Source organism: Ostrea edulis, chromosome 7 (assembly GCF_947568905.1).
Source record: "Ostrea edulis chromosome 7, xbOstEdul1.1, whole genome shotgun sequence".
NCBI lineage: Eukaryota > Metazoa > Mollusca > Bivalvia > Ostreida > Ostreidae > Ostrea > Ostrea edulis.
In genome coordinates, this window is record NC_079170.1 from 24,472,644 (window position 1) to 24,497,140 (window position 24,497).

The 24,497-nt window shown below is 34.4% G+C and overlaps 1 protein-coding gene and 1 long non-coding RNA gene across 2 annotated transcripts; one reads left to right on the plus strand and one right to left on the minus strand.

Moving 5' to 3' along the window:
* Positions 1-7,428: 7,428 nt before the first annotated feature.
* On the minus strand, positions 7,429-14,673 carry LOC125653520 (uncharacterized). Its single transcript, XR_008796766.1, has 4 exons — positions 14,609-14,673; positions 14,186-14,378; positions 8,060-8,108; positions 7,429-7,588 (listed from the first exon to the last, which is right to left on the minus strand). It is a non-coding gene; the product is annotated as an uncharacterized LOC125653520 (long non-coding RNA).
* A 7,145-nt stretch (positions 14,674-21,818) lies between these two features.
* LOC125653511 (putative ankyrin repeat protein RF_0381) lies at positions 21,819-23,883 on the plus strand. Its single transcript, XM_048883065.2, has 3 exons — positions 21,819-22,459; positions 22,749-22,972; positions 23,109-23,883. Exons 1-3 carry the CDS (start codon positions 22,185-22,187, stop codon positions 23,303-23,305), a joined length of 696 nt encoding a protein of 231 aa, XP_048739022.1. The 5' UTR covers positions 21,819-22,184; the 3' UTR covers positions 23,306-23,883.
* The last annotated feature ends 614 nt before the right edge of the window (positions 23,884-24,497 follow it).

Below are 24,497 nucleotides of genomic sequence, written 5' to 3' on the forward strand. Positions count from 1 at the left end.
GTTTGACGTGAACAACGTTTTCATTCATTTAAAGATATCAAGGTCACAAATGCCCTTAAATAACCAACAACGTCTACGAGCGCAAACCTCGGCCTGGTGTTGACACGCAGAGACGGTAAAAATGCGTTAGACAATGTAATGTATTCCATTTGCCATATCATTCATCATTAAGAGATATGATTATGTACAAAACATTCTAGTAATGTCTAATCAGAAAGAGCGACATAAGTCTCTACTACGTAATACTGTGATGATTTTGATGAATACGCCCTCTAATGAATTGAAACACTTTCGTGAATGAAATAACCATTCCATTTATTTTTTAACATTGCCTACAACCAATGATATGCAGTCAACTTTTTTCATAAATAATTATCGTTGTAACTTTGTTACTTTGAGTGACAAATTGTTTTGACCTTCTTTTATCATGTATTTGATCGAGCTCGATTTGTTGGTTTCGACAGAAGGTGACGAACTGTGTCCTAATTAATATTTGGGTGACATTTTATTAGAATTTTATATACTTTTAACCAATCATACAACCACTGCATATTGATATACAATATTCAATAACTTATTCCTTTGTTCCAATAATGTTGGACTCAAAAAGCGGGTCACCATTTGACGGCAGGGTATAATCAACTCAACAATGTTTTATACAGGTATACAGGGCCGTAAATTACATGGAGGCGGAGGAGGCAGCTGCCTCCTCCAACTTTTGAGCCAAAAAAAATTAAAATTTAAAGTTCATTAGAATTTATGTTGTTTCCAATAACTAAGAACATGATACCTCCCTTAAAAAGCATTCCAAATCTTTCTTTTAGAATGAGTTAGTCAAGTAACATCTTAGAAGGCCCTAGAATCAAGGATTTTGCACGAAACGTGTTCAGTGTGCACAAAATGTGCTCAGCTTCTGGGGGCCTGGGCGGCCCCCAGACCCCCGCCTAATTTCCTGCCTCCTCCAAATTGAAGGTTAATTTACGGCCCTGGTATAGTCAGTCGTAATAGACATTCATTAGATGAATCAGAAATATATATATATATAATACAGTGTCATGGCCTTTTCAGTGCTTTTATATAATATATATATATACTAAATGAAACAATTTTATCATCAGCTAGTCTTGGCGACCTAAAAATCAGACCAGACAGCTACAATTATGAGTTTCAATACACAAGGTTCGTTGGTTGTACATGTATATTGTTTAATGTTCCATTCGGGAATGTTTCACTCATGTGGAGACGTCACCATTGCCGGTGAAGCATTTAGGCCTATGCTCGGCGATTGCGGCATTTGAGCAGGGAGGAATCTTTATCGTGCCACACCTGCTGCGACACGGGACCTCGGTTTTTGCGGTCTCATTCGAAAGACCGCCCCATCTAGTCGCCTCTTACAACAACCAAGGGGTACTGAGGATCTATTCTAACCCGGCTTCCCACGGGAACAATGTACAAAGGATATTTGAAAGTACCTGTAAGGTATAGAGGTATATTACGAATTTTGCTCAAAACTGACAGAGAACAGCAGTCAGAGAACACTATATAAGTTATACACTAATCCAGGGGATCATTTATTATTGAGAATCGTGTATAAAAATGCTTGGACTCCTATTTCCGCATTTCCTCCAAGACCCACGGGTGAGTGTTGCAGACAAATGCATAATTCTTGAAAAGACTCATCAATTCCTATATGTACATGTAGCCTATCCATTTTCATATAACGTTACAAGTAACGTTAAATATTCGGATATGAAGAGCCATGGAATAACTTTCTAATTACACAAGCGGGATTTACTTCTTGATATGAAGCGTCGTGGATTACAGAAATGGGATTTTACTTCCTGATATTGAGCGTCGTTGATTACACAAGCGGGATTTACTTCCTGATATCAAGCGTTGTGGATTACAGAAGTGGAATTTACTTCCTATTATCAAGCGTCGTGGATTACAGAAGTGGGATTTACTTCCTGATATCAAGCGTCGTGGATTACACAAGTGGCATTTACTTCCTGGTATCGAGCATCATGGTTTATACAAATTAAAAATACCGCATAATATCGAGAACCCATGTATTACACTAGCTTGAGTAACTTACATATAGATCTATTAATTTCAAGAATCAATTTTCGAGCTCTATTGTTGACCCCTAAGATCCCCCAACATCATAGTTAAATTGAATTTAAAAACGAGATAACGAATCAATAAATCAAAGGATACTTGTGTATTCCAATTTGCACTACATAATGAACCTTTAGTTTATGTACTTTATACTTGGTCCAGCATTTGTAAAGAGAAATTCAATAACTTCATACACCCCGTATGATTTTGTCATAGGTTATTGTTAAGAATTAATTCCCTATGTCCAAATAGGTTTTTATATGTCATATTTCATCGGAAGCGAGTCTGTGTTTTCGGGAGGAAACGGGCTACAGACCTACTTCGATCCGATGTTCAACCTTTTTTTTTTTTTTTTTTTTTTTTTGATGACTTCTTATCTTTTATCGCAATTGCAATATATTTATATCATAATCTGATGTTGCTATGAACGAAGACTTTGTGTGCATCGCATATTCTTTACAAATTACGCTGGCAACACAATATCACACTTAATAACGTTGACATCGCAATGCCAATATTCAACCAATGGTGTTGAAAAAAGCTGCAGTTGTACTCTGTGACTTCTGACTGCGATGTATTCTATAATTTGAGGTATATATTGCTGACGGCATGGCTTTCTGTGATGCTGTAACGCGAGGTGTGCAGTTTGTCTGCACACGGTGTATGATCAGCATAATTGACGTCAAAGAATAATCATGCAATGCCTAAAATCGGGTGACCCTAAACTGTTTATAACGCATAGTTTGCCATAAATATTAGCAGAAAATAGCTATGAAGATAATTTTCTTGTTTCTAAAATCAATACGATATTTCGCTTCATAGTCTTTTTGCTGCACTTTTGATGGCAGGAAAACGTTCTTGATAATCCCATCTGCAGTGTAATTTAATAAATAAAAGCAATCAGCATATTAACTAAAGAACAAAGATGTTATCATTATAATATGAAACATCATTTTTCTTTTACATCCTAACCCAATCCACCACACGATGGCTGTCTTGTATTGCAATCACTAAATCATGAAACTGCGTCACATCTGCATTAGTTTGTCGTTTCATGTTTACGCCAAACTCTCACATAATGTCTGACGTGTTTCATACCGATTGTTAGGTCGTTCTTGGTACACTGATTTTGACTACGAATAACTTCGTTTTCCTGATCAAGATATATGGCTCACGGCGGGTATGACTGGTCGACAGGGAATGCTTACTCCTCCTAGGCACGTGATCCCACCTCTGGTGTGTCCAGGGGTCCATGTTTGCCCATCTCTCTATTTTGTATTGCTTGTAGGAGTTATGAGATTGATCACTGTTCGTTATCTTTACCTTTCATGCATGTATCTAGTAATATGAATCGCAATGCAGACATTTGTCGAGAGCCGTAACATCCCACATGAAGTTAACTTATAATGAGCAGGTGTACATGTACAGAAGACGGATGACTTGTAGAGAGGTGTTGATTTGACGAAAATGTTAGGCCGTATTTCTCGGAACATACAATCATTTGTATGTAAATAACTGCATGGTTCTTAGTAATACACAAGGAACTTTAATTCAGTTTGTCTTAACAAGTGTATCGTATTGTTGACATAGATAATGTTGTACACCTATTTAAACATAGTCCTTCATAATTTGAGTCAGCCATGATGTCCAGGTGTGCACAAAAAAACCGCAACATTAAGACATAATTTCGTTATAGCTTGATTAATTACTAGTAATTAGCAACATCTCTCTTTCTCTCTCTCTCTCTCTCTCTCTCTCTCTCTCTCTCTCTCTCTCTCTCTCTCAATAAAACAATACATAGTGTAAAGGTAACCCTAGGCACCACATGTGTAGATAAGGGTAGAATATCTGTACCTCTAGGAAGGATTTCAGGCACCACAAGCTTTTTCCTTTGTCTAACATTTTTGAAAAAAAACATTTGTAGAAAGGTGAGAGGAAAGTATTTATTTGAAAATTATAAAATTGGAGCAATTTAAATAAGGTAAATGCTAGATTCAAAATGCTTTTGAGAATCACAGTCGGTACTGATGAAGTATGTAGTAACAACAACGTCACCCACGCATGCGCAGCTAATGGATGAAACACTCAAAGAGAATGAACGCTAGGTCTACACAAGTGTATTTGCTATGTCAAAGCAGAAGCCTTTGCACATGCATGTGTAATTTAGGGTTTTATTAAAGCCCCGGTCATTGAAAAGGTGCATCTTTCTTTTTGTAAAAACAAATGTTAGGGGTAAACAAAAGAACTAACAATAGCATGGTGTATCGTGAACTTGGTTGGTTTCCACTTTACATTAGAAGAAAATTGAGAATGTTTAAATTCTGGTTGAAAATTAAAACCACAAATAACTATTTTCAAAGAATGTTATGAAAATGGTTGCAAACAATGACAGCTGGATTGTTAATGTAAAACATGACCTATCAAGCATTGGTTTAGAATATTTGTTTAAAGATTCGTTTGTGCATCAACTTTGATATTATGAAATAATAGAATTCAAAATATTGGATATTTACAAACAAAACCTATGCCGTGTCTTTCAGGTGTTCTTTCAGTGTTCTTTATCAACATTTAATAGATAACTTTTGTTTACAATCATATTTCAAAAGACCAATCAACTTAAATGGGGGAAAATTATCACTAAATTCGGAAAGGTCTTCGCATTTTTTTAATATTGAAAAAGGCAGGCATAACAATGTTTTAAGGACTGCGAGGCTTTGTAAACTATGTGATTACAATGATATAGAAGATGAGTTTCATTTTATTCTGAAATTTCCATTTTACATAAATATCAGAAAGAAATATATTAAGGGTTTCTGTTACACAAAACAAAGTGTCTTTAAATTAGTTCAGCTTCTTAGTGTAGACGATACTAAAGAACTCAATAACATAGGGAAATTCTGAGTAAAGGTTTTGGAAATACGAAGTTTAGCGTTAAAAGTCAATATTGTAATTACAGTATTTTTCTAATAACGTGTGCATCTCATAATGTGATTATATTATATTTGTAATTTCTTCTTCTTCTATATTCTCCTGCCCACTCATCCGTTGTTACCTTATACAATTAGATATATTGTGTGCATACGTGCACTAGATGTATTCCGATGAGTTGTATAACAATAAAGAATTGATTTTTTTTCAAATGGACTACAAAATGTTTAAAGATATGCCCTCTCCTCAATGGTTAAAAACAATTCCAAAGCATGAATGAACTCCGTCTTCCTTCTGTTGATGACGTACTCAGGTAACCGGCTTTGGTATCCATGTTATACTGTGTTTGCCGTGTTACCAGTAGCTCTGAATGCTTTATCATGTAGACGTTATTCATAATGTTTTCAAAACTCACGGAAAATTACATAATGTTTTATTTGAATTTTCTCAATGGAAATTAATAATGTGGGCTGTGTATAGTAACATACTTGGTATATAATTATTGACTGTTCGAATTGTATCCGCTATTCAGTGAAAATTGGGGCCAAAGTTCTGCGAGTCATATAGACAAATTCGAACTGCTAGAGCCTACATTCTACTGCAGTGAAATAGATTGGGCAATATTCTAGATCTAAAAGCAACTATTTCATAGGCAGTCAAGATTTACAATGCATGAGAAACATGGTGTACGGTGAACTTCGCCGACATCCCATGCACATACAAATATCTCATTTTGACACAAAATTGCACTTACCGGTAGTAAAGAAACAAAAATAGCGAATCTCCTGTTAAAACTGGGTAATAATGTTACAAACCAATACACGAAAGAGATTGCTTGGTTCAAGAACGTGTCAAATATCCTTAACAATTGCGGACTTTCAAACATTTGGCAAAATAACGCATGTAATCCAAACTGGCTAAAGTCAAAAGTAAAACTTATTTTACTCGATCAATTCAAGCAAAAGTGGAATTCTGACATCAAAACGCTATCAAAAACTATAAACTATAGAATCTGCAAGGATGAATTAAAATTTGAAAAATATTTGGATATCCTACCCAATAAAGATGCTTTAACCTTTTGTAAATTTCGAACCTGTAATCATCACTTACCTATTGAAAGTGGACGCTGGCGAAACGAGTCCCGAGAAACAAGACAATGTAATAAATGTGAATTAAATGAAATTGGTGATGAATTCCACTACATGTTTAATTGCAAATCTCTGATTGATATAAGAAAACAATGTTTATCACCAAAACAAATACGTTTCAAAAACATCATCACTTTTAAAAATATGATAAATTCAAACAAGCAATCTTTTCTAAGAAAATTGTGTTCCTTTATGAGAAATATTAATAAACTATGATCCCCGACCCAATGACTACTCGAATTTAATACTGCATATGTTGCCAATCCCCATACTCACGCCTTAAAACATTTAGTGATATATTACCATCACTTCTATATAAAATATATGTACTAAATCTCTGTATACAATTGTGTAATTGTGATGAGAAATAAATTCAGTAAATTCAGAAACATACTAGCAAGAACGACATCATTTTGTGGATTTATTTCCTGTGATAGAGTGTGTACCCTGTAGGAGATCTGATGCGTGTATTAGTGTAAAATACCGTCTTAATTAATTGTATTAAAGAACAGTAATAGTGTAAAGTCCATCCGACACACACCTGTGTATATTTTCACACTACCATTTGAAGAATGCATTTTACATATTACGTGTATCAATACATGCTTGATAAAGAATCCATCGTTTCTCCTTTTTTATATGAAGTGACAAATTTTAATAAGATTTTTTAATTAGAGAAATACATACATGTAATATTGTTCCTTTATTTTTTCACCAATCCAAAACGCAGCTTTTTTTATTATTATCTTTTATTTTCATTTATTATTATTTTTTCATGAAGAGTAAATACCAATTGAGATGAATTTTTAATTTATTTATTTATTCATTTTATATATTGCATGGTGATATGGATATTGCATGGTGATATGGAATGTATATGTAGAATTGATTTAATTTAATATTTCTGAAGAATTACAGATGCGTACATTTATTCATTATTCACCAATCAAGGGTCCTCAGGGGGCATATAAAATTTTAACAATTAAACATTATAACTACATGATACCATATACACAATTAAAATATTGTTATGACGTCAATTTTTTGTCTTGACAGTACTTTATTTTTCATACTGTACTGAACATAGTCCAGTATTATTAAGAGCAGGCCAATATTATGAGAAATACTGGACTGACAGTAAAAATGTTTTAAGTAAGATACAAGACTCCGATGGTCTATTATGTCAGATACAGGACTGATCACTCGCCGCTACGCGGTTCGTGCCAGTCCCGTATCTGACATAATAGACCATATTCGTCTTGTATTCCTTACTTATATCATATACATGTACACGCGTGTCAAGGATTTCTATAATGATAATGGTCTGGAAGAATGATATGATTAATCCGGCACAATATCTTCTATTCTTCAGTCACGAAGCACATAAAGCATACCTGTACATATAAACAATATAAATTCAAGAATTAAAATAGTAAATAAATTCAAATTGTGTTAGCAATTGCATATCACTTGTCTGTATCCTAATGTTGTATGTATTACATGTAACGTGAAGCTATAGTAATGAGAGGGTCCACAATGGACATACTTCATAGTAAAGCAATACACATTAACATAATATATTTTCTGGGGGTTCCCCAATAAAAGTTTGACCTACTCTCCTGTGGTTTTGCTGATCAGCGCTATGCTTTTGTAACAGTTTGAAATATCGCTAATTATGTATGTACTAAATTTCCCATAAATCATTTTAAAAAATTCACATTGACCACATGTATGGGAATTCCCCTTTCTTTCTAATTAGCGCGTCATCATATATGAGTATGGTGAAAGAAATTTTTTTTTCTTCTAAATATTGCCTTTAAACAGTTAAAAGATTAGATCTACCGTACCTGAGTAGCATTGCTTACCTGGCGAGTGGGAGTAATACCACGGCAATGGTGCACTGTGCCACGCCCCCTGTGGATTATGCAAGACATTCCACTCAATACCCATTCAGAAGATACGAACAAAATGCGCATTGTCAGGTAAAGTTGAAGAGGGATTTAAATTTATTGGGGATTCCCCGCGTGCACTAAACATGTATATACAAGGGTGTATCTAAGATATTCTCGATGCCTATTTTTAGTGTACGTGAAATAAGACAGAGAGTGGGTTCATCTAAGTCTGTGCATCATCATAGGGCGAGACAACTTCGCATCAATCCAAATCATGTTTAAAGTAACAAATTAAACAGATGACGTGAAGGATGCCATGTTTATATAATAATTATATACATGTACGTAAAGGACAAATGAAGTTGGTAAACAAATAAATGTCCCTTGTTTTTACATCAATTGACAAATACGCCATCACTGTTGGGGAAAATAAAAAGAAGTTAATTTACAGTGAATAACATTTTTAAAAACTTAATACTTTCATGTATTAACTTGTGTTTCCATTCACCTTGTTCAAGACTCGATATCATCAGCAGTTTTCAATCATAAATGTAGTTAACGGGGCCCGGTTTATTTTCTATCAAAATTAATCAATAGGACCTAGTTTATTTTCTATTACAAATAGATTACACTTAATGGGGCCACGGTTTGTTCTCTATCACACTTCGTTAATTATTTTATCTGTGACCCGGTTCAATTTTTATCACACTTAATTACATGTAATCTATGGGACCCCGGGGTAGGTTATCAATAGGGACCTAAGTTTGTTCTCTATCACACTTAATTACATGTAATCTATGGGACTCCGGGGTAGGTAATCAATAGGAACCTAAGTTTGTTCTCTATCACACTTAATTACATGTAATCTATGGGACCCCGGGGTAGGTTATCAATAGGGACCTAAGTTTGTTCTCTATCACACTTACATGTGGATTGTTACTGATGGAGTCCCGAATTGTCTCCTATCACACTTCTGCAATTAATGGTGCTCTGTTTCAAACGTATCATTTAGACTGCTGATTTTCACCTTTATCAATGAGTACCTGATGGGTATTCCTTGAATCAAACTTATTTACTCGTGAAATGCTAGTAGTACAATGCATTTACACCAACTGCACAGAAGAGGTTGCCTCTAAATGGACTCGCCTTTGTACCTCGGGAGCTAGCGAAGAAAGCATGTCAATCTACCTAAGTTGAGATTTTTTTTACTCATATTGAGACGACACCAGCTGTAAGTGAAGTACATGTACCACAAAATACGCAACTTCCGATATATCGGCTCTTCTGTGAAGGAGGTACATTAAGTGTCCTGTTGAACGCTTGGGTGGATACAAGATGTATACATATACAATGTACCATAGCCAAGCTATGTAAATACGGATAAAAGTCATGAAAGTGTAAATTTTGTTTATATCAGCCGTTGGTATACTTTAATTGACCATATCAAGAATAATATTTGTTTGAGTTAGGCCAATTTATTAATATAAATATTTTTTATTTCCTCCTCTGCACGAGTGATATTTTAATCAAAGAAAAATGGTGATTATCGATTTTTGTTTGAGCTAACTTATCATTAAATACTAATAAACTTCCTATTAGTGTGTGTCCCTGTAGATTGGGTGGTTGCATGATGTCTGATAATCGGCCTTAAGGCAATATATGAATTTGTACCCACCGCGAGTGGACGATAGTGTTTTTGCGTCTCACTGTGCGTAAGAGTTCCACAAAAGGAAGGAACTAGTGCGCAACTCGGAAATTGCGTATTAGACTTATGCCTAGTGAGGGTTATTTAACGTGCCAACGCCTGACGCGATATGAAACCTACTTTTAGAAACAATCATTACGTATTTTAACGTCCTAGGTTAGCGGGGCTCGAACTCACGACCACGAATTACCTTGGTATTCTGTTATTTACGTGAATATACATGTATCAAATTGAGCATAATAAGCTTAGGTGAACATGTTGTCCATGGGTCTCTCAAATGTATATAGAGTTTCACTTAATATATCACTTACTATCTAAGAGTAAAGAATTTAATGAAGCATAGATATATTCATTGTTCGTAGTGTTGCATTACACTTGAGTGACCGTCCCAGCCCATGGGCCTCTTGTTATAGAAAAAACGTCGTTTTTCGGTCCAAATTGGTCCCCTGAATCAATTTAAAATTTCCAAACCTTTATTGCACAGTTAAAGGACAGGACTAAAAATCATGAAAAATATGATTTAGCTGTTGTTTGAAATGTGAGGGGGGTGGAGGTCTGGAAACATGGTTTTGTAGAGAAAACGCTGTTCTTCAGCCCCCACCCCCACCCCAATTAGGCCTGCTGGACAAAAATAAAAATTCTGAAACCTTACTACACATCTACAGGACACTACCAATCATATTCCAAAGGATTATTTGGCTTGCGCTTAAAATGTAAGAATTGTTTGAGAAAGAAGTCTTGAGTGTAGCAGACGGATGGACCGGGATAAAAACAATATATACCTGAACTTTCATTAGAAAGTGTGAGTATAATTATATTACTTCACTATGTTGCCGGTACCATTCTGCCGTACTTCTGCGATTATCCACAGCGGGCCTTTTTACTTATAAATAAAAAAAAATCTGAGAAATTTGATGAACACAAAAATCTTTCATGCATAAAAATCAACAATCAAATTACTGATTTTTTTTTCAAATTCAACAAGATGTTAAGCAAAGGGATGATTCAAGTCCAAATCTATTGAAATATTTCTTGATGATACGCCTAAGTACCTGGATGACTTTAGAGATCCTGTTACTCTTAATGATCACATGCAATGTGAAGATAACGAACAGTGATCAATCTCATAACTCCTATAAGCAATACAGAATAGTTAGTTGGGCAAACACGGATCCCTGGACATACCAGAGGTGGGATCAGGTGCCTAGGAGGAGTAAGCATCCCCTGTTGACCGGTCACACCCGCCGTGAGCCCTATATTCTGATCAAAATCAGTGTGCCAAGAACGGCTTAACAATCGGTATGAAACACGTCAGACAGCATTTGACCCAATGATAGGTTGTATCGACGAACTAAATCGCTATAACGACCATAGAGCTTGCGAAATGCTGACTTCAATCGAGAATCGAGAATGTTGAAACCCCTGTACCATCAACTTGTTTGTCAGTAACTTACCTCGCTTTAAAAACTGACTATACGCAGAACAAGCTCTTGCATATCGAATCAGTTGAGATATATAAACACCATATGCAGGTGATAATGGAATATTGCTACATGAATATGGGAAGTTGACGATGGAGAAGCTGAAATCATCCCGTTTGTCATACAGTTGAGTTGTCAGTTTGCCGTTAATGTCTACTTTCAATAAAATATCTAAGTATGAAGCAGAAGTGGACGACTCTGTGGTGTCCTTTACTTCGAGCTCACAGGGATATACAAAATCGACATATAAATGAAAGCTATTATTGTTCATAGACAAAACGTCATCGATATATCTAAATGTCGAATTGAAGGCCGCAGCGAGAGATTTTTTCTTCTCGCGTAGAAGTTTTTTAATAAAATCTGCTTCATATGAATATAGAAACAGGTCAGCTAACAAAGGAGCACCATTCGTGCCCATGGGAATTCCAACAGACTGTTGGAAGACCTGATCATCAAACACCACGAAAATATTGTCAATTCACTGTTTGATGTATGCTGCCGATCTAATCTTTCTACAAGCACTTCAAATGGTTTGCAATCAAACCTAGATCTTTTAGACAACTATTGCAATGACTGGTACCTTAACGTTAATTCATTCAAGACAACAATAATGATTTTTAAGAAACCTGTGAAAAATTGTCATAAAAGTTTTTCTTCAAAACAAGTGGATTGAATGTGTTCAACAATACAAGTATCTCGGTGTCTACTTCTGTAGCTCAGGATCTTTACCTTTGCTGAAAATGGATTAAATAAAAAGGCTTTGAAAGCATGCTCAAAGTTACAGAGGGAAGTCACATGAAAGGTGAAGATAACGAACAGTGATCAATCACACCCAACGGCAATATTAACCTTCATTTATTGCACCATATCAATGTTCCTTTTCTTTTGTATGGTTGTGAAAATTGGGGGCTTTTAAGCCTTTGCTTCCAAATCTAAAGATAAAGAAGTAACAATGGACAATATGTTTAACAAACTGAAATGTGAAACACTGTATATTAAATACTGTAAGACTATTCTTGGTTTACAGAAAAAGTCGACTAATTTTGCAGTTCTATCTGAACTTGGAAGATTTCCACTGTATTGTCAAATCATTAAAGCCATGATGAATTACTGGTTTCAACTCGAAACATTACAGAATCCATCTGTTTTATTGAAGGAAGCATATTTAATAGTGTCAAGGAACCCATGTCCTTAAAATAAACCATGATGATTTGCATCCATCCAAACAATGTTGGATCAGTTATCTGAACTTTAAAATATAGATCTATCAGAACAAAGTCCCATTTCATTTAAAATGAAGTTGTTAAATATCACAAGCTCTCTATTGTTAGTAACTTTGATCAGAGGAAGAGTATAACTTAAGTCCGCATTTCTGCACATCGACATTGAAAGGGGAAGACATACAGGACTTCCCCCTGAGTTAAGAGTAATGCTTTCAATGTGATATGCAGATGAACATCATTTCTTGTTTATTTGTTCAAAATATAACAATGAGAGATTACAATTCATGGAAACCATCTGAAGAACCATGTCATATATATATATATATATATATATATATTTTTTTTTTTTTTTTTTTTTTTTTTTTTTTTTGACGACTACTAAGGAACTAATATGAATCTTAGATATAGAAAGTAAAGTTTTATGTTTGCTAGAAAATTTCGTTTTTGAAACTAATATATAAGCATATGCATTTTCTTGTCCATCCAGGTTTCTGGGAGTTTATCCTTTTGTTGTTAAAGGCAAAAGAACATTTGAATGTACATGGGTATTCATCATGAACACTAGACACAGCCTGGATATGCAATATTGTTGAGTTTGTATACAAATAATGTTTTAATTATGCTTCTTTGTGTTAACAATGCCTTTCGTGGCCTTTCATTGGTCAATAAAATATCTTGTACCCAGTAAAATCGGTAATCTTTCTGGTCTCGGTAAATAAGAAATATCGAATGGAGATACGAAAACATTAAACCACTCCTTCGTTTACAATGAACATGTCCTCCTTATTTTTAGTAATTTTATTGATTTTATATTTTATGAAACTATAGATAATGAATTATGGAGTGGAGTAGGAATTTTGAAAATGCGCCTGTGTGTATGTTGCTCATATCGTAAACTCTTCCTCCATAGGGTCAATATATACACAGTACAGACGCACTCACATGAGGAATATCGATAGGAAAACAAATTCAATGTTTGGTTTTTTGTGTTGTTTTTTTTTTTTTTAGACAATAATAATTTTCCGAATTATCTTTTTTAAAAATGCTTTCAACATTGTATTTAAATCAAAGGTTTGACAAGTCGTAAAAGTTTAGACTTTGACAACATTAATACCAGTACTTGTATGTTGCAATCACCATGGACTTTGGATTTACGTGGGGACGATTGTAACTGAAACTTCAGTGAAAATTATGACACACATTCACAACATACGAAACCGTTCGAAGGTCGTTAACACACATAAAAGGGAGGGAGCCTAAACCGTCTCGTTCGTCCTATTTTTATAAGTATTTGTAGGAGGAAGAGGTTTCGTTGTGACAAATAAGTGCGGATTAAAATATGGGATACGGTCATAAGGTTCGCGGGGCAAAATTGCTTTGTAGTGGTTCTGAAGTGCATTGAAGTGCTGCGTTAATCACTCTCGTAAACAAGCAGTCATACAATGATCTTGTTAGAGTACATTATTAGTTTCATTGCCATTGGTTTTGATGCGTTATAAAGTGTGAAAATATCAATATTTATGAACTTATGTTAATTAAATATAACAGAATAGTAGAATTTAATTTTAATCTGAATTACGGTTACGAGACCATAACCATTTTATTTTGTTCTTTATGATGTGATTCATACTTTAATGAAATTGGGTCTACCCGCTTAGATCTGAAATTCATACATAGGAAACTATAGTACCTTAAAGCTTCAGCCGCAATTGCACTGGTTGTTTGTACATGTAGTAAGAGAGGAATGACTTGGTTCAAGAGGTCTTCATTTGTACGGAGCTTACTTCACATTCTGTTAAATATTATGAGTGGGATAATATCTCAAATGGACGCGACAACAGCAAGGCGGAGTATGCAGACTGGGTAGGTTCCATTCTACAGGACTGAAAACAAAATGGCTGATGAAGTCAGTCTTTCCCAAATAAGGCTTCTTTTGTTTGTCATCGAGATTTCAATCACCTCCTTCTCTTCTGCATCCAATTTTAATTCGACTCCGACTCTTGTGCACCTAAAAGTGTGCTACCTACTACACAGGTAATCTTTAACTAGAGATGACGATCATTCATAATTATGTAAATCTCACGTGCAACTTTCACACCAGAATAACTCTCACCTTGTCTTAAGTAAACTGCTATTTCTTAAAGTGACAAATGAAATCCATACCAGTCGGTCCCTTTCACGTGATAAACTTTAGGATATGTGTTTGTGCTTTTATGCCAATAAATAATTTCATTGATGACGACCGTTAACCAATCTCTGCAGATTTTAGATGAACTGCACTCCCAAACCTCTATATTTCGGATCAACACAAAAAATGCAAATATGTCGAAGACGTGTAATAAATCAAAGACAATCAATCCTAATATCTCCCACCTACATGTATATCTGCGGAGTGGGTTTAAAAAGAGTTATCGTTTAAACGTGTGGGGGAAATGTGCATGATGAAGTTTCATTAAATTTGTCTTAAAATTCCGCTAATACTAGTCATCGTTTTCCACATCATTTAACATAATCAAATGACAGGAAAAATTCTTTATTATTTAACCTTTTTTATTGTTATTTAATTATTGTTTTTATTATTTAATCACGTTTAGGCTATTTTTAAAAAATAAATCAGAATCAAACATTTTTCATCATTTTAAATATACACTAGTAAGTTATGTAAATGACCTCCATTAATCATGGAATGTATGCAACTGCTTCATAGGACATGCACTAGCCGGCTGCTCTTATGATTATTGAAACTCGCCTTAAATAAAATGACAGAGCCATACGTATCGGAATAGCCTGCGGGTTCCTAATAATCTTTCCCGGTTACCTCGAGGATGACACGGAAGAGAGGCTGTGGTGAAGGCAGGCCAGAGCATTTGTTTATCCTTAAAACACAAATTCGGGATCTTCCCGCTCCTTCTACTGCGCAGAATGGGTTAAAATTTCATAGCTATTGGGCATTTTCTAAAATCTGCTTTCTCTGTTTCCTGTACTTGGTTGTATAATGAGGAAGATGCCGCTATTGGAAAACGTTGAACCAGTGTTTGTCATTTCATACTGCGTTTGTTTAATGCACGTGACAGTCGGATTCACTGGATACAACAGTCTGCAGTATTCTAAGATATTGTTTCCATATACTTTTTTTTCTGTTAATTAGTTGTGAATATCTTTGGATTATTTAGAATAATTTAAAAGATTAACCAACATTACACCATAAGATACAGTACTTGGATTAGAGACGTTTTACATGTACAATGTACAGTTTTGATATATATCTATAAGAGATATGCATTGTCCATTGGTGCTTAGAATTAATTATATTTAATTAGAAAGATACAAAGTGTATTATGTGAATTAGGCTTACAGTCCATCTGTACACGAAATGAACATTACTCTTAATTTGCAAAGCGAACCACTAAGCTGTTTTACAAAATCTGATGGGAATCAAACTGGAATCTTAGACGGATATGAGTAGTTTACTGTCACGCATAGATACGGCCATTGTGACTGAGAAATGTCAAAAACATGAAAGAGTTATGATTCATTTGTGATTTCAGTTCGTCTGCTTCGTTATCTGTCAAATTAGAAATGATGTTTGTATCTCTAGCTTAACTTGGAACCGGAAGAATATGCAATTTCTACATGACAGAAATGCTGCATATTTCGATTTCTTAACGGAATGACCCAATCACCATGTAACTTTGACTGTGCAAGTTTAATTTACAACTTTTCCATGCACCGAAGAACACATGAGTATTTCTAAGTTGATCTGATAATTTACACCCCCTATGGACATTCACCAGAGGGCGCTCAATTGAAGGTTGTGTTATGCGCCCTCTGGAGAGAGAGTGTCCTGGTTGTAGAAAAAGCAGGGCGGCGAAAAGGGTAAAAACCAAGTTTATGTATCATGAACAGCAACGAAATATTTGAGACAAAAGATTAACTGCAAAATAATCAGTCGCCATTGCAAACGAATGCTCACCAATGGAAAACGAACGGTCACAGATCTATGCAAAATAAACCATCGTCAATGTAACATGAAATGGACATTCTTCGCAATAACGCTAAGTGGCAAATAAGTAATTTGTTCAAGTATCCATACCATTTGATCCAAGTAAACTGACATTTCGACCCAGAAACTCAGAAACTCGGTCCACGATTTTAGACAATGCAGTTCAAACTCACAAAATGACTTTTCAAACCACTAACAATCAATTTGGCCCACGAGAGTTCGATCTGTTGCCAATGCGACAAAACAAGCTTCCTATGCCCCGAAAATTCATACAATGTATCATATATCAGGGTCAACATTATTTCTCAAATGTTCCCATTTGTAACAGAATTACCTGATATACAATGTACCTTGTTTCAATCTCTTTGCATGGTAGTTGACTATGACGTCAGATTGCTTCTAGAATGAAAACTGCTGGCAAGACATCGTATTTATGGCTGGTTGGTTATTTACGACCTGTCGAGAATTTTTCACTCGTATTGAGACATCACCAGCTGTAGGTGAAGTACATGTACCACAAATTTAGACCTATGCCTAGTGAGGGTTATCTAACGTGCCGACGCCTGACGCGATATGGAACCTAAGTTTTTCACGTCTTATCCGAAAGACCCATGATTCTCACTTCTAAACGAAGGAGCAAAACCTATGTTTACGTCTTAAATTTGACGCGGGGTTCGAACCCACGACCTCCCGGTTACGAAGCGAACGCTCAACCACTAGAGCTACTGATACCAGTGCTCCGTATTTCTGACTACAAATTGGAATCCATAGTAGAGTAGCTCTTTTTCTGGGATTGCCATAACAATTAAGGACTTGGGAGCACAGTATCACTTCCTTGATCAAAAAGTACGGAATTACAACCCACAATGCAACGTCAAAATGGCGCTGATACATCCATAACTAGTATATACCGATGCTAGATGCTTAAATCCATACCATATGCCATATCAGCCCGAGTGGCCCCATATCAGCCCGAGGGTTGATATGGGGTCCGAGGGCTGATATGACATATGATGTGGATTTTGGCATGCAATATTCTATTTGCATTATATATTTGTTATATATAATAAAGGATTTCTGCATCCCTGATATGAACACAGGTGCGCGCCCTTATCACACACCCACAATTATATTGAAAGTCGGAGAATGAAGAAAGTAAATTTTATTTAAAATCGGCACTGAATACAAATTCGTTGTTTCTTTATTTCGTCGAATCTATATTCTTCCTTTAATAGCAAACGTCCTACTTCGTTGTCCACTATATAATACAGCGGATTTGATGTTCAACAAAAAATGATAAAATCATTGTACTTAGCACTATCAGGACCAGGTCCGCCAAATCAGGAACATCTGAAGTGGTCTACTTCAAATAAAGTGGGATTAATAATTCTTTCTAAAAAAAATCCATGAAAAAAGGAAGAATATTGTGATGCAAGATGTCATCTTCGAAATTTTATTCACCATTCATTGGCTGTAGAATATTGTTCACCGACCTTGTTGGTGTTATTCTTATATCAGATTGGTCCGCTGTCATTGACTACGAGTGCGAGTGCCCTAGCTGTCTAATCAAGGGCAGGTTATCCAGTCCTCATGTTAAGTGGAAATAACTGATACAGCAAGTTTACAAGCGTAATGACCTAAAGCAGATTATTTGTTAGACCGCATGTGTTAAGACGTCATTTATTTTAATCTAGTGTAATCTTACACATATCCCTGGAACGTGCAAATCGATCACTTCTCTCTTGTCCCTAACTAAACAAACAAACAACTTGATAAATATCACAAACCTGTAATCGATAGGACGCCGAAATTGTCTTCCGTGTTGTGTTGTGAGCGGGAATTCATGGCGGTTAAATCGATCGCCGCAGATCACATAGAAAACTTTCAGATGATCAGAAATTACGCATTGCTGTCTGCTTCAGCAGAAGATCATGATTTAAGATCCAGGAAGCATATCCTTTTCATGGCCAATAGCGATCACGGATTGAAAATCCAATCCAACAATCGTTATTTTATATTCTTTGCAAGACAAACGCGTGTTTCTGATTGAATTTGTAAAATTTTGATTTATTAAAATGCTAGTAAAATTAAGATTTTGATTATGATTTTTGTGTATGTGTGTGTGTGTTTTTTTTGGGGGGTTTTTTTTTTTTTTTTTTTTTTTGTTGTTGTGTTTTTGTTTTTCATTTTTTTTTTTTTTTTTTTTTTTGGTTTTAGATCAATGCAATTTATTACCAATATTATATAGTAATTTCTTCATTCCTATATCAGTTGACCGTCATATATTGGGGTCAGATATAATCTAAATGATGTTTAGTTCTTTATAATCATGACTTTTAAGTGACCGTTAAACTTTGTGAAATTGCACAAAATTAAACACAAGGAATATATCTCGAGTTTATTTGTATCATAATGAATAAAAGAATGAATCATACTTCAAGTGTTTCTATACTCCTATAATATAAACACACTAAATATTCATACTTCCAGTGTTTTATACTCCTATAATATAAACACATTAAACATTCATACTTCCAATGTTTTATACTTTTATAATATAAACACACTAAACATTCATACTTCCAGTGTTTTATACTCCTATAATATAAACACACTAAACATTCATACTTCCAGTGTTTTATACTCCTATAATATAAACACACTAAACATTCATACTTCCAGTGTTTTATACTCCTATAATATAAACATTCATACTTCCAGTGTTTTATACTTCTATAATATAAACATTCATACTTCCAGTATTTTATACTCCTATAATATAAACACATTAAACATTCATACTTCCAGTGTTTTATACTCCTATAATATAAACATTCATACTTCCAGTGTTTTATACTCCTATAATATAAACATTCATACTTCCAGTGTTTTATACTCCTATGATATAAACATTTATACTTCCAGTGTTTTATACTCCTATAATATAAACATTCATACTTCCAGTGTTTTATACTCCTATAATATAAACATTCATACTTCCAGTGTTTTATACTCCTATAATATAAACATTCATACTTCCAGTGTTTTATACTCCTATAATATAAACATTCATACTTCCAGTGTTTTATACTCCTATAATATAAACATTCATGCTTCCAGTGTTTTATACTCCTATAATATAAACATTCATGCTTCCAGTGTTTTATACTCCTATAATATAAACATTCATACTTCAAGTGTTTTATACTCCTATAATATAAACATTCATACTTCCAGTGTTTTATACTCCTATAATATAAACATTCATACTTCCAGTGTTTTATACTCCTATGATATAAACATTTATACTTCCAGTGTTTTATACTCCTATAATATAAACATTCATACTTCCAGTGTTTTATACTCCTATAATATAAACATTCATACTTCCAGTGTTTTATACTCCTATAATATAAACATTCATACTTCCAGTGTTTTATACTCCTATAATATAAACATTCATACTTCCAGTGTTTTATACTCCTATAATATAAACATTCATGCTTCCAGTGTTTTATACTCCTATAATATAAACATTCATGCTTCCAGTGTTTTATACTCCTATAATATAAACATTCATACTTCAAGTGTTTTATACTCCTATAATATAAACATTCATACTTCCAGTGTTTTATACTCCTATAATATAAACATTCATACTTCCATTGTTTTATACTCCTATAATATAAACATTCATACTTCCAGTGTTTTATACTTTTATAATATAAACACGCTAAATATTCATACTTCCCGTGTTTTATACTCCTATAAACACACTAAACATTCATACTTCCAGTGCTTTATACTTCTATAATATAAACACACTAAGCATTCATACTTCCAGTGTTTTATACTTCTATAATATAAACATTCATACTTCCAGTGTTTTATACTCCTATAATATAAACATTCATACTTCCAGTGTTTTATACTCCTATAATATAAACATTCATACTTCCAGTGTTTTATACTCCTATAATATAAACATTCATACTTCCAGTGTTTTATACTCCTATAATATAAACATTCATACTTCCAGTGTTTTATACTCCTATAAACACACTAAACATTCATACTTCCAGTGTTTTATACTTCTATAATATAAACACATTAAACATTCATACTTCCAGTGTTTTATACTCCTATAATATAAACATTCATACTTCCAGTGTTTTATACTCCTATAATATAAACATTCATACTTCCAGTGTTTTATACTCCTATAATATAAACATTCATACTTCCAGTGTTTTATACTTCTATAATATAAACATTCATACTTCCAGTGTTTTATACTCCTATAATATAAACATTCATACTTCCAGTGTTTTATACTCCTATAATATAAACATTCATACTTCCAGTGTTTTATACTCCTATAATATAAACATTCATACTTCCAGTGTTTTATACTCCTATAATATAAACATTCATACTTCCAGTGTTTTATACTTTTATAATATAAACACACTAAATATTCATACTTCCAGTGTTTTATACTCCTATAAACACACTAAACATCCATACTTCCAGTGTTTTATACTCCTATAAACACATTAAACATTCATACTTCCAGTGTTTTATACTCCTATAATATAAACACATTAAACATTCATACTTCCAGTGTTTTGTACTCCTATAAACACACTAAACATTCATACTTCCAGTGTTTTATACTCCTATAAACACACTAAATATTCATACTTCCAGTGTTTTATACTCCTATAAACACACTAAACATTCATACTTCCAGTGTTTTATACTCCTATAAACACACTAAACATTCATACTTCCAGTGTTTTATACTCCTATAAACACACTAAACATTCATACTTCCAGTGTTTTATACTCCTATAAACACATTAAACATTCACACTTCCAATATTTTATACCTCTATAATATAAACACATTAAACATTCATACTTCCAGTGTTTTATACTCCTATAAACACATTAAACATTCATATTTTAAAACAAATATTGAACTTTTGCAGAAAATTATACTGAGAAATAGAACACAGAGGTGGATGCAGGGTAATGCTGATGAAGGTTTGGTAACAAACACAGACAACACAGGGGAGGGGGGACAGCTTAGACACTTTAAAGATTCTTACATTTTGTATAGTTGGATCACGGAACTAATTATATAAATTTGTATTTTACATCTTCCTCATTGTAATATTTCTGAAAAGTATCAAGGACAAATTTTGTCTCTCCAATACCTACATATGCCTAAGTCAAATACTTGATGATGTAAACAACCATACCTACGGTGAACCATGCTTGTTTGTTGTTTGTTTGGTGTGGTTTTTTGGTTTTTGTTTTTTTTTTTTTTTTTACTACATCGAATCGGGACATGAATATGGATAACGCTGAATATACATCGCAATGCACATATTTACATTACGCGTGGAACAAGCTCGGTGAAAAACTAGGTCACAAACAGACAAGGCCATGCCAATCTAGTTTATTAATAAACTTTATACATCTTCTGGTACTTTACATACAAAAACCACGCGTTATAATTCATCGTGATATTTTGATCATTCGATGGCTTAAATCTGTATGACACAATTATCCAGCTTGTGATTGGTCAAAGTAAAAGGCGAATGAACATTAGCTCCTCCCATATTTTGATAATGTCTATAAGCGTACTTACCTTGTGTTCTTGTGTACAATGTAGTAAATGTTCTCGAACGAGATGGCCATATCACTTATTGAAGCAATTCGTAGCGGCAATATTACACTAGCGAAAAAATTATTAGCACAGAGGAGATTTACATGCTTAGATTCACAGACCGCACGGACTGACGGGACGGCTCTGTACTGGGCCTGCTGCTTGGGATATTTAGGACTGGCTCAGTCTCTTCTGGAGCAGGGGGCGAGCCCGAACATTCTGACCTCGTGGAAAGGATCCCCCTTGCATGCTGCTTGTGACAACAATCAAGTTCAAGTTGCACAGTAAGTATTTTACTGTTGGAAATTGCATTTCATTTGAAAATGCACTGCCTCTATTTGAGGGTTCCATTTAATTTTAATAACAATTTTCGTAACGCATTTCATTAAGTGTTACCTGAATAAACATACAGTGTGTAGTACATGTATATAATCAGTACAAAGGGTGATTGATAAGATAACCTTTCTTTCAATATATAGAGGGACTTTTTTGTCGACATACTTATCATGTGCATTCCAGAACATTTCAAAATGTAAGGAATTTTGTAGCAAATTTTGTTTTTTTAAATTTCAGACTGCTTTTGGAGTATGGGGCCAACATTAACCAACAGATGAAGAGCGGGGACACAGCCTGCCACCTGGCGGCTTACAGGGGGCATTCTCTGCTAGTCCAGCTTCTGGTGGAGAACGGAGCCTCACTACGAGTGGTCAACAACAAGTTCAGAACACCCCTGGAGGAAGCCCAGAACAAGGCTCACATAGACATCGCTCGATACCTCTCGGCAGTTAACAAAATCCGTATGTATATATTCCATCTAATTTCCCAAAATATTCATTTAACAAAAAACTTTTGAAAATATTTAACATTTATTAGGAGATAAGATGGTACATCAGCAAAAAATTACAGTGATTATTGATTTTTTTCTTAATTTAGGCTCTGAATCACAACATCCCTACACTAAGACAGATTGGGAGTCCCAGATTACATCATCGGTGCACCAGTTTGTTAGTGAAAACGGCAATGGATATTATAGCGAACAAAATTCGGATTTCACAGTTCCATCCGAAAACAATCTGTCGCTCTTATCCCATAGCGAGCCTTCCTCAAAAATGACTTTCCGGAATCTTTGAAAGCCCTTTCTTCGACACATTTTTATTCATTATGTGAGAACATTAGAGCATAACGAATAGAGATAACACACAGGTAAACACTCGATATTTTTCCGGATCGACATTGGATAAAGGTATTCAATGGTGCACAACAAGGATGTCAAACGCGCTGTGATTGGTGGAATTTTTCAATTCATTTCCTGGTTGTCCCGCGACACAGCATAATACCCATTGATTATTTGATCCGTAAATACATCGATGGTCACTTACAATTCCCCTTTTGATTTAGCGGAATACAATACTCGATTGAGACAGCTCAGTGATTTGTTATATACATATATACGTCGTTATTCCCATTTTGACTTTAAATGTTGTTATCTCCATGTTGTTATTGAATGGTGCTAATTTTTAAGCAATTACAGTCCCCTACATCCCTATATTTTATTACTATATGAGACCATTTGTCTTTCAAGTGTATATTCTAAGTCGTTGGAGTTTATATGTAGAGGTATTGTGTTTACTGGAAACACGGTGTGTTTCTTGCTGTTGTTACTTATTTTTTTCAACATTGTTATACGTAATAAAATCTGAAAAAGACATTTCTTCGTCCATTTAAGGTATCTCAATTAAAACAACCAACAGTCTTTATCTGTGTCAGGTTTGACAATATATATGTCATACACCGGAATTTATTTTAGACAAGTCAGCACTGTTTCCTTAATTTAGTAAAGCAATTAGTTTTTCATTACCTATTGTCAATTATGTATCATCAGAGAACGGAAGCCACAACTTTAAAATGACAACATTAGATAGTTACAAACTGGGGCCGCGGTTTGTACGCACTGTAGAGCGAAGAATATTTGATATGTGTATAACTTGACCTAAATATACGAATGTGACGTACCGGAGTGAATAGAAAGGCAAGTATTAAAGCGCCCACGTCATTCCGTATCATATACTCCTATCAAATACCTCCATAAAACATTTCATTAGTCATCAACGTCTTGTTTATGTGGATCTGAGTGCATGTAAATATTTGCTTTCTTGTACTGGAAAGTAGTACTGGAAAACATTTTTTCCAGTAGTCTAAATTTACACCACACGTAACGCCTAAAGATGTAAGTTTACTATTGACCATCTGATTTAATGGCACTTCAGTTTAACCGTCCTTATTTGACGACATGAAACAGATTGACGTTGGCGGGTCGGAAGC